This window comes from Camelus bactrianus, chromosome 21, assembly GCF_048773025.1.
Source record: "Camelus bactrianus isolate YW-2024 breed Bactrian camel chromosome 21, ASM4877302v1, whole genome shotgun sequence".
NCBI lineage: Eukaryota > Metazoa > Chordata > Mammalia > Artiodactyla > Camelidae > Camelus > Camelus bactrianus.
This window is the reverse complement of record NC_133559.1, coordinates 7478329-7493751: the sequence shown is the minus strand read 5'-3', so window position 1 is coordinate 7493751 and position 15423 is coordinate 7478329. Positions and strand designations below refer to the sequence as shown.

The 15423-nt window shown below is 49.2% G+C and overlaps 1 protein-coding gene and 1 pseudogene across 4 annotated transcripts in view; one reads left to right on the top strand and one right to left on the bottom strand.

The window, feature by feature from the left end:
• Window positions 1-15423, top strand: part of KCNN3 (potassium calcium-activated channel subfamily N member 3) — a 153291-nt gene that overhangs the window by 124118 nt on the left and 13750 nt on the right. For all 4 annotated transcript variants that reach the window (XM_074349498.1, XM_074349497.1, XM_074349500.1 and 1 more), the window contains exons 5-7: window positions 4882-4992; window positions 14133-14260; window positions 14966-15035. In XM_074349498.1, the coding sequence (XP_074205599.1) occupies window positions 4882-4992; window positions 14133-14260; window positions 14966-15035 (309 nt within the window). The remainder of the gene's footprint in view (window positions 1-4881; window positions 4993-14132; window positions 14261-14965; window positions 15036-15423) is intronic.
• Window positions 8227-8999, bottom strand: LOC105068178 (large ribosomal subunit protein eL28 pseudogene; annotated as a pseudogene).

Below are 15423 nucleotides of genomic sequence, written 5' to 3'. Positions count from 1 at the left end.
CTCCTAGGGCTACTGCAGCGCCTTGGAAGGGGATGTTTTTTCCTTGTAGAGAGAGGTGTGATCAAAGTGGCAAGAACTAACGGGTGAGGAGGAACCAATACCCACTTCCTATATTGAAAATACAGCACATGCCTTTCATCTTCTCCTTTTGCTCAAACCCTCCTGCATACATAGGTAGCTATCTACACACAGGGGCAGGAAGCTTTCCTCCGCTTGCTGGAGTGTTTTTACCCAAATTAAAGTCAGTTGCCTCCCCCTGGGGACAGCTGCAGTGAGGAGCCCTGGTGGCATTTTTCTAACAAACATGACTTTTCTAGCTGAGTCACTCCTTTTCAAGGGTTTCCCGTGGCTGAGAATCCCTTCCTCCCCTCCCCCCAGCCTCCCAACACTGTCTGTCTCCAGATTATTATTGCAAGTGCCTTGATTCAAGGTAGGGCTTCCTGTTTGGTTGCCATGGACACTGCACAGGCCAAGGCAAGGCCTGCTCGGGAAGGGGAAGGGAAAAGAAGGATTTGTGTGTGCGGGCTGTAAATAGTCTTAATCATTGTTTTCTCTTGGCAATCCCAGTAACGGTGTAATTATCAACCATTAAGCAGGGTATATAATTGTCTGAACAACTTGACATTGTTGGCACAGGCCTGGTGTGTCTGAGAGATTTCACCCACAAAGGCAGATATATCAAAGTCCAGCATCGTGCCGTAAAGAATTTTATGATGACACTTACAAGGCAGAGGGAAAGCTGACAGTATTCAATATCCACAATGGGCCTTTGAAGGCTTCTGGGTTCGGCAGGCATCTGGAAGACGTTTGGGGCCCCCAAGACTGCTTGGTAGGAAACCCATTTTAACAGAGCCGTCTTCTAAAGCAGGACTCACTCTGTGGACCCTTCACGAGTTGGGGACAAAGAGACAAGAGCTTCCAGGCTATCTGCTGGGGACACTGAGCTTTCCCCCAAGGCTTCATGAGAGATGCTTCTTTGAACTGTCAAAGGAAAAGGATGATGAAGTAAAAGGTAGCACGAATTGAGTCATTCCGGGAGGAGGGAAAAGGAGGGCTCAGCAAGACATCTGCTTAATGTCAGTTTTAGAAGATGAGCTTCTCCCTGGAACACCTTGGTTTCAAACCAGTTGATGTTATTTTAGTGGTTACATGGAATCTGCTGCAGAAACAGAATCCAACTGTAAATCCTCCAGGCTTCCCTCCTCCATTTGTCACTTTCATTTATGTTTTATTTTATTTCATGCTTCTTTAGTTAAGAACACCTCATACTTTTCCCCTTGGGACACTTGTTTTTCAAGATTCTAAGGTTTTCCAGCTGGAAAATGTCTCTTGGAAACAAGAAGGAGGAGGACCGGTGTGGAGGAGACCGGGTCTCTGATTAGGGTCCAAATCTATAGATGAGTTCGGTGTGTTCACACCACGCCAGCCACTCCTTTCTCTGTTCCCTCCTGTGCTCCTGCTCGTCGTGTACCTTGGAAAGTGTGACCTCGTTAGAGGTGGACCCTCTCCCCTCCCGTCACCGTCCCATGGAAATCGCATTGGACAGAGAAGACCCAGGGAATCCAGTTGGTGTCAACTGTGATTCAGGACTTGGCACGACTGAAGGCAGAAGTCTGAGTTATGGATTTGCTCCACCATCTGACCCCATGGAAGTCGTACCAGCAGCTGCTTCCTCTCTTCTGTCCCACTCTGTCCCCTCCTCACACGCCCCCTCTGCCCACCAGCCGTTTCTGAGATTCCACACGAGGACAGCGAGGACAGCATGAGCTCTCACACCCTCAGACCAGCCAAGTCCTTGGCAACTTGTCTTTTCAAACCAGCCCGCATCACTGCCACACCACACAAGCATTCCCAAACGGCTAACGTGCTGCTGTCAGACTGTAAGCTCATCTAAGTAACAGGGCCCGTCATCCCCAAAGGGGCGCAGGTGATCGCGACACCACTTAAAGGTGGACGCCGTGGGAGGAAGGGGCTTCCATGGTACTTCTTTCTTTCCTCTCCTGAGCCGAAGTCCACCATTCACTTCTGACTCAAGGCTCAGGTGGCTCCTTGTTTTTCCTGACTTCCTCTCAATCCCATCAGCCCATCCTTTTTTCCTATTCCCGCACTTCCTCCTGTCCTCTTTCCCTGTCTGTCTCATACTGTTAAGGGGGCATTACAACTTGTTCCCTGTCTCAGTCTCCGCTCTGGCTCTCTCTCTGCATCTCCCCTCTTCCTTTCCCTCCCTTCCCTTCCTCCATCTCCCCCCCTCCACCCTCTCTCTCTCTCTCTCTCACACACACACACACACACACACACACACACACAGCGGAGAGGACCAGTCTGGATTTCAGCACCTGCCCACTTTCGGAAGGTTGCTAACGTCTGACCCCATCGTTAACAAGGTTACCTCTTAATGGAAACGACCAGATTAGGCTTCATTATTGGCTACTTCCCTAATCAATCCAGAGGACCGGTTTTCTAAAAGAAAAATCAAGTTGAAAGTATCCACTGCTCTCTATTCAACTTAGAATTAGGGGTTAAGAACCAAGCATTCTTCAGAGGAACATCCGTGATAAAGGAGTCTTGACATCTTTAAGTTGAAAGAAACTAGGAAATGTCTTCAAGCCCACCCTCCTGCCTCCCTGCAGAAGTGTGTCTGAATCATGAGAGACAGACGGTTCCTCAGGTAAAACACGCTAGCTTCCCATTGGAGTCCACCTGCTTTCAGTGGGCTAGGTTGAGAGCCATGGTAAGAACCACGGAGCAATCCATCTAGACCCTGGGAATTCTGGATTGTGGATGGTTGATTGTTTTAATGAGACTCCCCCAGTGGCGTGCTGAGCAGGGAGACTCCTTCATGCTGATCCTGCCCACCCTCCCAGCTCTCGGGGTGATTTAAGTAGTTTCCCTGGACCCAGGGAGGTGAGGGAGGCTGGAGCCTGGGAAGAACCCTCTCCATCTGATGCTCCATTTCTCACACTATGACATATCCCTCTTTTGGGGCTCTCAGCCCAGAGTACTTCTGGAACTCCATACAAAAGAGAAGGAATATACTCGGTCTGGTTGAGGGGAAATGGAACACACATCTTCCCTCTAGAACAGCTTCTTTTTAAGTTATTTTTTGCTTTTGGAGGCCTGGCTAAACTGATGACACCTACAGACCAGGCTGTCCAACTGCCCGAACACATCCTTTGAAAACTGGGCACAGAGTCTCTGGCAGGTCACAGGTGCCAAGAAAACAGGGCCGTCCCTGAACAAGAAAGGAAACTGAGGTCAGAAAAGGAAAGTTCACACGGACTCTGTCCTTTTCAGCTTGTTGTGCTGGAAATGGGTGGCTGACCAAGTGACGAAATGTACCAAGAAACACGAGGTTGTTTTCATGGGAAGCCTTGTGAAAAGCTAGGGGAGAGCATTGCCAGCTTCGGTCATGCCAAAACCCCGTGCCGGCCAGCCTCTGCCAACCTGTGGAAAAGGAAAGAATGAGATGATGGAGGAGAGAGCAGGGGGTTGATTTGCCATATGCATTCCTGCCGACGCTGGTACAGGCTACAGTACCTTTCAAAACATCCTTTACTGTTTCCCACACACGCTGTTAGACCTGGTGAGCCCCAAACATTATGGATGGATTCCTTCAACCCTGGGACCTCAATTGCTAAACTGAGCTCTGTGGCAACTGGAATTACTGTTTGGCATCTCGAGGATCAAAGCACTGACTTCTCTGATTGCATCGTCTCCCTCCATGAGTGGAGGTCAGGGCAGCCCAGGGGCCCGTGTGCAAGAAGAGCACGCTGGGGAGGGCATGCTCTGGTCCAAGGACCGGGGCGGGGGCTTGGCTCATGTCTGCTGCCTGCAGAAGAATCAGGGACAAGTGGATTTCTCTCACTGCCCCTCACTGTAGCATTCCCTCCACTGCCATCTCCCCTACACCCCACCCCCTCACAGCCCAAGCACAAGCTGGTCAGTGAAGAGGACTTGAAAGTCCTTCAGGAGAATATTGGGATGAGCCTCTTTCTGCTCATTTCTCAGCACCCAGAAGATTAGGGGAGAGAGAGTGCTGTGTAACCTGCTTCTTTTACTCCGCCTCCCCCCCCCCCCGACCCATCCGCTAGAACCGACCTACCTGAGCAGAATAGGAATGCTGCTCTGGAAAATACTGGGGGCCTTCTGCTTGTTCCCTTAAAGCACTGGTTTGAGGCAGGCGTGGTGTTGTCTTTAAAATCTCTGCAAGATGGTGACTTCCTGAGCCTCCTGGTGAAAGCAGGAAGAAACTGATTTCTTGTGCTGAGTCATAGCCTAGACTTCCAGGTAAAAAGGCCCAGCCGAGCAACAAGCAGACTCCTGCCGACCAGTGTTCCACTGGGAAGCAGACTTAGGGGCAAATGTTTTGCCTCTTCATTAAATTGTTTTCAGGAAAACTCTTTACAACCAGCAGGTGTTCCATCCATACTGCATGGCTTTCTTTCCTCCTGGCCCCCTGCTCGGGAGCTGGCAGCGGGGCTGGGATGTGCATGAGGGAGAGCGGGGCATGCGTGTGCCGGACCTTCCTTCTTCCGTGCACAGCCTGGCAGGTGACCAAGGGATATCTGTTGTTTTACATTCCCCCCAAGCCGCAGCCCCCTCCAGTATCCTGCCCCCATCAGAAGTGGCCTGTTCTGTAGTGACTCAGTCTCCCGGACACAGCTCCGCAGCTAAGCCAAGGGCACGGCAGGCCACTGTGCGGGGCCGGGAATCAGGGCCCCGATGGGTTTTGTGGCGTGGCCTTGACCAGCCAGCGAGCTCAGGTCCCCACTCCGCTCCCGGGAACCCCACGGCAGGCGCGGGGCACATCGAGCCTTCCGCCTGAGCCCTGCCTCTTAATGACATGCTCTCTCCTCTGGCCCTCTTGCTGTCCCCCCACAGGGTGCAGGCTGCACTGCCCTCGTGGTGGCCGTGGTGGCCCGAAAGCTGGAACTCACCAAAGCGGAGAAGCACGTTCACAACTTCATGATGGACACTCAGCTCACCAAACGGGTAAAACTCCACTGCCCATGGTTTACGGGGGGACATGAGCCCACATGGGAGGCGGTCAGAAAGCAGCTATGACAGGTCAGGAGGGCTGAGGGAGCCCCGGACACATGCACACAGCTGGCACAAAACGGTCACAGTCTCCCGACGCCCAGGCTCCTGTCTGCTCCTAAATTACCATGTGTGGTTCAGGCAACCAAATAATTTTCCTGATAATGAAATCTATAGCATACAATGAAGTACCCCACCCCCTTGCCGAACGGTGCCGAGTAAATCACCCAGCATGAGGCGTTTCTGTTTATGCTCAAATATTTTCATGATTCTCATTAGGAGGAGCAGTAGAAAGTCTTAAAAAACTATATTGGAAATGTTATTTAAGTCTAGTCCTTAAAAAAAAAAATCATTACAGATGATCACTCCTAAATAATGTCCCTCCAAATGTCATCAACCAATTTTCCCCTTTCAGGTTTTCCAAATAATATTTCTCCCTGTACCCTGATGAAGGTGTTAAGGAGGGTGAAAAACTGAATATAAGCAGGACTGGGGAGATCGTTTAGCTGCAAAAAGTCTGACTTCCCACTGAATTGTCAGAGAAGAAAAGGCCCATTTAGAAGAGACAGCAATGCGCCTTCCAGGATAACAGTGGGCCAAATGAGCGAGGCAGGAGCTGTTTATTTAATGACAGCTTTTATGGAAAATTCTTTAGAGCTGCAGGCTGAACGAGGGTCAATAATATGAGTTCCTGCAAAACTCTCCTCTTTCCAAAATGAGAGAGAAGCGGGACCCTGTACTGGGGTCGTGGCCGCCAGAGCAAATCTTCCTCATTTAGGACTAAAGTGGGTTAGGAGACCTACGAGCAACCACATTTTGATTGGGGTTTTTGAAAGCTGGAGAAAACGTCAGTGATGAATGTTGCGGTGCAGTAAAAATATGTCGGAAATGGAGACAAAGGCAGGAAGGGAGAAGAAAAGAAGGAGGGAGTGTGACAGGGTGTGAGCTCAGAGGGAGGCCAAGGGGGATGGAGAAGCTGCCAAGGCCTCTCCAGTTTCTCTGCAGAATTATTTATGGTGCTTGATTGTTTGGTCTTTGATTACATGTACTGGGCTCTTTAAAGAGCCTCCACAGATGTTGGCAAGAAAGGATGCAGGCCAATACGCTTCTGTTGTTGACATACAGATGGTTGTATACGGTACATCGTGACCCTGCGCTGTCCAATGTACCAAAGCAAATGTGACTTGTAGTGTCAAGACGGCAGGGTTGACGACTGTGCCCATGGGTGAGCCAGCCAGGTTCACCCCAAACCCTGTAACCCAGCTGCTTTCCCTCAGCCCCCTGATATGCATGCTCAGGTTGGAGCAAATTTACCAAAGTTGGTGGAACCTAAATGCAAATATATTTGCATCTATTCTCCCAGAATAATTTAGTGCAGGAGTCAGGAGCAAGGGAGTTTGCCCTCCAAAATCTGCTCAGAAGCTCTTTCTTAGAGCAGAGATATCAATGGTCTCTGTTTATTCTGGTTTGCGTTTTGCAACCAAGGATATGCTTTGTATTTCATGTTATTCCTTTGTCCTCTCCATTTTTCACTCCATGAATCAGACACTAGAGGAAAATAAAGCCGAGGAAAGCCAGCTCCCTATGACAGGAAAATAAACAATTTCCCTGCACTATAATTGTAGAAGGAGATGAGAATGTGGTTGCTAATTTCAATCTTTCAAAAAATAATTCTCTAAAATCCTCCTCAGGTCCGCTTACTTTTTGAAAAGTAGGATGAAAAATCAAACCAACAAATATTTATTGTGCATCCGTGAGTACAAGTCACCTTTTTAATCAAATAACATCTCCCTTTTCCAAGAACACTTAAATCTGTTGAAATGTCCCTTTAATGTCTCGTATCTTTTCCCAAAAAAACAAACAACACAAAAGAGATGGTTCTTACAGAGAAAGGATTCTCAAAGCTTGCAGGGCTGGGACTTTGAAAGGTTCTTTTCCATAACCTTCATTGAAAGGCGCAGTGCTGGGCCTGCTCTGGCTTCAGCTCCCTTTGACCTGGCCTCAGAGAAGCCCACCCTTCTTCCCCTGGTGCTGCCTCATCCATCCTGTGTCCTCTCCAAAAGGCCCAGTGTGTCCAGCTGGGGCGTCTCATGGGTCAAACTGACGCTAAGCTCAGTCTATTCATCTCAGTGAATTCACAGAGGAAGAGCCAATCGTGGGAGGCGCTGATTGTGGCATAATTGCAAACCTCTCAGGAGTGGGCAATTAGCAGATTTAACAGATAAAAGCCATCTCTTACAAGTACATGTGACCTTAATTCTTCAAACATCTAAGCCAAAAAACAGAAAAGAGGAATTGTAACCTATTAATCACAAAAATACTCAAGTTGTTCTAGTGTTTATTCATTCTGCCTGCCTTGACATAAAGGTTTCAGTCCAGCCTTTACCATTAGAGCCCCACCATTTTTATTTATTTGCCAGGGAGGCAGGGGTAGGGGTGGGGCAGAAGTCTGGTCACACAGGGTCAGGACTCAGTTTCTGCTTTTCCTGAATCACATGGCTTTTCTTCTTTCTCTTGTATAACTTGTCAACCCTGGTGGCAACATCATCTGTGCACTTAATGTGATCAGATCTTCCCACACTGACTTTGCAGTGTTACTGCCGTTGTTAATCTAGAATTACAATTTATTGCAAACCTCTAGGCTACTAGATAACATATACGTAGATGACACACAGAAAGACTATAAAAAAGATCCTATCTTTTCTCCCACTCAATGCTACACATCCCCATCTCTCCACTCTATGTGACTAAACATACCTATCACAGGGATCCCCTGCTGGATGCCGTACCTGGTGTTCTGGGGACACCAAGATGGGTAAGAGATGGTCTCTGCCCTCAGAGAGCACCTCTCCTTTCTAAAGGACAAGGCAGCTGCCCATGGACACACTTGGCTTCAACGGCACTACGGACAGATGTTCTGTTTGCCATACCTACTCTCCCTGTCAAACCTGCAGGCACTACCATGGTGTGTGTGTGTGCCCCTGGCTAAGGACCATGTCTCATCCTTGCCATGATGGGCTCTTGCCTCAAATATTTCATCCAAGCACCTTGCCCCATGAAGTCAATGAGTGAGACCAAAACCAAACCATGTCTCCCCCATGTGAGTGCCTTCTCCTGACTTCCCTGGTCACCTGATGGCATCACCATCCTTCCAGTCTCCAGGCTTGACATCTTAGCAGCATCTCCAACTCCTCTCTGCCCTGGTCCCCACAGGGGGATGAGCAGCTTCAGAGTCTGATTTGACCTGGCCATGGCTGTTCATGCATGCCAGCCTCTCCAGGCCCTCTGCCCCACCATCCTTCAAGCCACCATCTCAGTCTTGCACCCCCATCACAGTTGCCTGCTACCTCCTCATCTTTCTTGGGCCTCCCTTACCTGAGTCATCCTGTACTTTGCTTCCTTGTGAATCTCTTCAGACTCTAAGACTTAACTCTGAACATATCACCATCCTGCTCAAAAACTTTTAGTAACCCCCCAGGACTCATCAGTGCTAAAGAAAACTTTTTTTTTTTTGGTCGGCTGACATCTTTATTGCTCTGGGAAGGGAGTGCTCAGGAGCTCTTGGTGGGGTGGGTCTGCTTCCCCTTCACCATCACAGGCTTCTGGCTGTGCAGGATGGAGCTGGCTCTGCGGATGGCGGCCATGCGCAGATCTCGGCGGTACTTTTCTCTCGGATCATGTGACGGACGCTGCTGAGGGTGGCCCTTGCGTTTTTGTTGATGGTGGTCCGAACATAGGAAGTGGCTGGCTTTCGCTGGCTGGATCTCCGTTTCATCACCACCATGACACCTTTGCCATCGGCCGCCGGCCCCACGCCCACTGTCTTGCAGTGACTCCGCCCACTGTAGCGGGAGGCGTTGTGGGCCTTCACGTTATTGGTTCGGTGCTGTACGTCTGCTTGCTCCTCTTGATCAAGACGCTGAAGCAGTTCCGCACGACCATCATTGCAGATGCGCGGACATGGCGGCAGCTCCTATCTTTCCGGTGGCCGGAGACAGAAAGAGTAAAGAAAACTTTAATTATGAACATGTGTCAAAGTTTTATCACAACCCTGCTGGGAAAAAAACCTTTTTTTCCCCAGCAAGTTAATTCAAAGATTTACTCACAGAAGAGGTCTTTTATAGGAAAAGACAAGGGTAGTCATTGTTATACAGGGTGCAGAAGGTCTGGATAAAGGACACTAGACCCCTGACTGACGCCTGGTTGGACCTGTGAGTGGATTCCCAGAACCCATCTTAATTTTATAAAAATTTATCAGATAATCAGTCAAGCAGTTATCAGGAACGCTAATTCTCCCCAGAAGGGGATTATAAATTATATCGCCCACGGAAGTTCTGTCCTAGGCAGAGTGGGTATAGTTTGTCTTTGACAATAGCCATAGCAACATTGAGCTTTTGATCTGGAAGGATTCTTAAGGATGAGCCTCTTCAGGCCCAGCGATGGGCAAGGGCGGGCCCCCAGCCATATGCAGTGAGCTGGGTCCCAGCCAGGGCTGCCGTTTGTTCTCAGGTTGCCAGGTAGCTCTCCTGCCATAACCCAGTGGGTTTTCCAGAACAGTCAGTTCCCTGGAACTCAGAATAGTGGTTAGGGTCCCAGGCCTGCTGGAGAGAAAGGCCAGTTTACCTCCAAACAAGCTGAGCATCATGTTAATAGCATGATGGAATTAGCTGTGATTCATTACTGTGTTGCTTTGGGGAAAGAGCTACAAATGCCAGCTCTGAACCACAGGAGGACATCCCTCCCCGCTCCCTGCCCCAGTGTCCTGCCAGCCACAGCGGTGCAGCCCCCATTTCTAAGTGTTTGGTGAAGGCTTCCGGGTGAAGCGGGTGAGAAGCCTGAGAATGGGCTCTGGGATCGGACAGATGAGGGAAGGAGAGAGGATATAAGCAGGGAGTCTGAAGAGATGACAGCCACAGGGGCCAACGGGGAGTCTGTGGGGATGAGGGTGGGGAAGACGGGCGGGCCCTGGGTGTAAGGGACACCTGCAGTCCAGTGTCTGAAGGTGGGGCTGGCCTGAGGGTTCTCGGATTGCGATTTTCTCATCCCTTTAGCTTTATTAATCTGAATTCAAACTCTGGAACTTCTTGAAGTTATTTAAGTCGCACCCACCTGCCAGGCTTGATCGGCCCCTCTTCTTTCCTTCCTGCCCCCTCTCCAGCCTCCAGGTCGAAAACTCTTTCCCTGGGAAGAATTCCTGGCAAAAGCGTGGACATGCTAATATTTCTTCCCTGGGGGGTCCCCACCAGTGGGGGTCCTGGAATTGCTCTCCCAGGGCATGGGTGGGGGACGAGAAGCGTGCCTCTCATCCTGCCCAGCATGTTCCTCTGCAACAGCTCCCCGTAGTACCGAGAGGCAGGCTACCCTGGCAGAGAGGTGGCCAGAGCAAGTGGTTGACATGGATAATATGGCCAAGAGCTCAAGGGCAGACATATGTGTTCTGGTTTATGTTTTCTTTTGCTGGAGGTGGGGGAAGAAGCTGACATCTGCTGGGGGGAAAAACAGCAATAAAGCTGCCGCGTACAGAGGGGCGGTGCAGCCCGGCTCTGTGCTGAGTGCTTTAGTGCATCCTTGTTCCATCAGCCGCAGTCCCATTTCACAGACCAGGAGCACTGGCATCGCTGTAGCACCTGCTGCGCTGCCGTGTCTCTGAAGCACTTACCACCTGATATTGCATCACTAAGTGCGTGCCGGCTCCACAAGATTAGAAGCTCCAGAGGGAAGGCACGCTGTTGGTTTGTGTGTCCCTTTAGTCTTACTGCCGAGAACAGTGTTTGCCCCATCGTGGGGGCTCAGTAAGTGTTTTTGGAAAGAAGGAATCAAAAAAATTGAGTCTCTGAGAGGTTCCATAACTGGTCCAAGGCAGAGATGATAATTCATCCGCTTGTGAGGTTTTTCTGAGGGCTGATGGAAGAGTGTAAACATGAAGTGTTTGGCACAGAGCCTGGCACACAGTAAGCACTCCATGAATGTTAGCTGTCAGTATGATTTGCAAGATCTTTGTTGGATGACTTTCCTGCCCAGGCCCATTCATCTTAGGGCCCACTCTGAAGTACACAGGTGACTGAGCCCATTCTCTGGCCCCCATCAGAGTGAAAGCATACAATTTTTTGGTAGAGAATGAATGGACCCTCAGAAAACAATCAGCTTATGGGTTTGGGGGATGAAACAGCCAGCCTTCCTCGCACAAATGGCCTTCCTCTAACCACCCCTGAGCCTATAGATCATGGCCAACTTTACCCAGTTCTTCTCAGTTCCCTGACCCATCCCACTGCCAACCTCAACCCCCGAGAGCATCTCTGGGCCCTGGTGCCCCTGCCCACCAGGAGAGCTCAGAGGGTACCCAAGTCCCCATCAGGGAACTGTGCTTGGGAGCCCCACAGAAGCTCAGTGGCTCCCAGAAGGGGCACACGACCTCCACCTCTTCCCGCCCCAGTGATGCTCAAAGCATCAGCCAGGTGAATTGGAGGAAGAACCTGGTCACAATAGCGTTTACTGTTGACCTGGGAAAGCACAGTGCAGTTAAAAGCCTATTTCTTTTTCTCTTGCAGATATTGATCTACTTAGCTTTGTGCCAGGCTGTTTGCTGGCGATTAATTCCGAGTCAGCACCAAGTCTTGCGTTTAACGACACTTTCCCGAATACGCAGGGGCCTCCTGTTCAAACCCATAAAGATGCTGTGGCTGCTTCGCTCAGCTACCGAGGCTGTGCTGTAATTTTAGTACCTAATATTTGGGCTAAAGTTAAGTGCAGGACCCAGACTCCCTGTTCTGTCATATTGCTAAGTGACGGCCGTGATGATTAAAAAGTCTAATGTCCTTTCCAGTTCCTTCATCCTGGAAAACAGGAAACAGTTCTGTTTGTGTAGAGATGATATCTACTCAGAGCTTTCTTCAGACCACATGAAACCCTTATGTTCTTTTTGGACCTGGCTCTTGTCTTGACTTGGCCATTAGCTAGCTGTGGGATTCTGTCTCTGAAGCCGTTGTTTCCTCATATTTTCAGTGCAGGTTTGGGCCAGATGATGACAGCTAGTGTCTTTCTGGTACATTGTAATTTAGAGAACTCTTAAATCCACATTGACTCAGTTTGCCATTTATAACTTTATGGTCTGGGTCTGGGTCTCAGTTTCCTCATCTGTAAAATGGGGGCTAATATTAGCACCTGCCTGGTAGGGTGGCTGTGACGATTACATGAGTGTACATGTAGGCAAACTGGCACCCGGTAAATGTGCGCTGTCAGCCCCAGCACCGTCAGCAGCATGGTCATGGCCTCCTTTGGGCCTCATAGCAACCCTTTAGGTAAGGATTTATTTTTCCTGTCTTATAGATAATGAAGCATTTCCTCCCAAACTGGCAGAACAGGGATTCACCTGCAAGCTTTCCAATTTCACTTGTTTGCTGCACATCAAGACAGAGGCAATTGTCAAAGGTTCATCAGCATTGACATTCTGTGGTTTTCTCAGTATTCCGAAGAGGAGACTGGTGTAACTGGGGCTCTGCCAGTCATCCTAAAAGTAGGCTTCTCCCTCCTGCTCTTCTGTGAGGCTTTCCTTAGAGGCTAAGTGCCTAGGAAAACTGAAGAAACCATGTGCCAAGTGGCCCTCTCGCTCCACTCCGCAGAGAGAAAGCCTTCCCTTCTGTGCTGCCCCTTTGGCCGGGAGGCTGATGTCCACACCAGCCCCTGGACAGAACCCCCGTGACCACCCCTTCCTCCGCCTCCCCCCTCCTACCTGGTCCCCCACCATTTCCAGCTGCTACTCACCACCACCTGCTTCCTTTCAGGCAAGAAAGTTCCAGAGGTGGGCAATTAAGTCATTTAAAGCCATTTTCACAGTAGATTTTTACTGAAGAAAAAAGCAATATTTATGTGGCTTAGCTAGTTCTGAGAAGACCTAGCTGTTCTTTTAAAACATCGCTTCAGCGCCAATGAAAAATACAATCCAGCCTTAGTAATAAATTTTTAAAACATACACACACAAGTTATCAGGCTGCAAAACAATGTTTCTGAGGCCTTCCCACACGTCTCAGTATTTTAACAACGTCCCATCTGTTGATGTCAGTCTGAAGAAGCAGGTCTGTCCTCTCCAATTTTATTAAAATCCTTTCTGGCTAGTAACCTGATTTCTACTAGGCTGGCCTGCTTCACTTCCAGGCCCTGGGCCTGTGGGCCTGTGCCAATTTGCATGGCTGACAGAAATGGGAACGGTTCATCAAAAATCTGTCTAGCTTGTGCTTAATAAGAAATGTTTCCTCTTGCTCTTGTTACTAATTGCTGAAGATGTCTGTGTTTGGATTAAAACTTTGTCCCTTGCCATCTGGATGCCATTGATATGTCTCAGCTCTGTCGTGAGCTGGGTGAGATCAGTGGTTTCCATGTCAACAGATGACAGCGTCATATGTTGAAATGTGTGATTGCCGTGCAGAGAAGAAGCCAGCCTTGGGAGAGAGGCAGCTCTGGTTTCACACCGACATGTCTGCACTGATTTTCAGACACTGCTTTGAAATTATTTCAGTTTTGTGCCCATTACATTTACATGTCAAACTGCAGTGTAAAGGTTCTTGGCCATTTGGGAGAGGAAACAAGGGGCTGGTTGTTACCTATAGTTTCATTCGGCGGGAAAGACCTTTCCTCAAAGAGGGCTTTTAAAATCTCCAGCTGACAGGAAATCTGTTTACTCTCTGAATCCAAGAAATGTACCATGAGCAGTAAATAGAAATCTCAGGTAGAGTGTAGAACTCTGCATCCAAGGGCAGCAGTGGTACATATTTATCTTTTCAAAGGGTGCCCCAGGCCTCCAGGTTTCGGTAATGCAGCCTGCCTAAATATAGCATGAGTGGCCGCAGTGGAGAGGCTGTCCTGAAATGATCAAGGAAGAAACGAGAAACACCCCTCAACTTCAGGCTCCGGTCTACTGTGTCCAACATAGGATTAACAAGAGATGCATTTTATTCATCCTTTCTAAGTGTTCCTGATTTGATTCAGGGAAAAGAATCATCTCCTTATAAGGTAGACTCTATCAGCAAACACAAAAAACATGCTGTGCGAACCTGGGAATGTTCACCTGACAGCAACCTGCCTTATTTACTTTCCCTCAGATCAAGAATGCTGCAGCCAACGTCCTTCGGGAAACGTGGCTAATCTATAAACACACGAAGCTGCTAAAGAAGATTGACCACGCCAAAGTCAGGAAACACCAGAGGAAGTTCCTCCAAGCTATTCACCAGTGAGTATGCCAGGGTAGCTCAGCCACCAGAGGACCAAACTGGAAGTGATGGGTTCCCCAGAACTCCATCAATATCTTCCCATATCCTTAAGAGGAGCAGAAGAAATCCATTCTGTGGCACTCAGCAGGCACTGGGCAGGGGGGTGGCCTGGACCCAGGGCAGTCTGTTTCTTCATTTACTGCACCTGCCGCTGCCAAGCATTGGGCAGACAGCTATGGAAAGTAAAAATTAGGTAAGAGCCTCTAAGGGCTCTCACATTCTGCACACACACACACACACACACACACACACACTACAACTTGAAGCAGAACAAATTGTGGTCAGTGCTTTCTATAAGCTAAGTCTTTAAAAAGTAAAGTGGATTTTTAAAAGTAGAGGATGAAAACATTTATTCTGACCTGGAGGTTTCGGGAACCTGGAAGGCTGAGAGTAGGGCATTTGAGATGGAACAGCCTAGGTAAAGGTGTGGAAGCCGGGAAATGATCTGGGAGTGGTGAGGGAACGGAAGTGACCGAGGGCAAGCAGGCGTGGGGACAAGAGTGTGCCTGCCGAGCCTTTGATTCTGGTTAGTTGTCACCCACGCTCAATGTCCCTGGTTGTACTAAGTTCCAAAATCAGGCGAACTGGTGTGGAGGTGCAATCTGCTCGTGGGGCTGAACCTAGCAGGCACTGAGGCGTACGGCTGTTACGACTCTTTCCCACAGACTGAGGAGCGTCAAGATGGAGCAGAGGAAGCTGAGCGACCAAGCCAACACCCTCGTGGACCTTTCCAAGGTGAGTGGCAAAACCCGAAGACCTCGTAAAGGGTTCACAGATGCTGCCGTTTCGATTTCTCAGAGGTGGCCGGGAAGAGCAGGCCACTGCCCACTTGGACGTTGCAGGACCAGGAAAGCAAAGACCACTTCCTCCTTCATTAAAAAATAATCTAAGTTCACGTTCTTGACACATGCAATCTACTGGTGTGGGTTGTTGACTTTTAAAGCCTGGCATTTGTTTCTTAAATTCAGTCGCTCAGGTTTGTCTTGCCTGCGAATGAATTAGCTGATCGGCTAAATCTTTTTGCGTGTTGCCCAACGAGCTGTACACGAAGGGCTGCGAAGGATAAGCTTGAGTTTGCACACTGATGAGCCCCAGTGGTGACAATAGCGATGCTGCTGCCTAG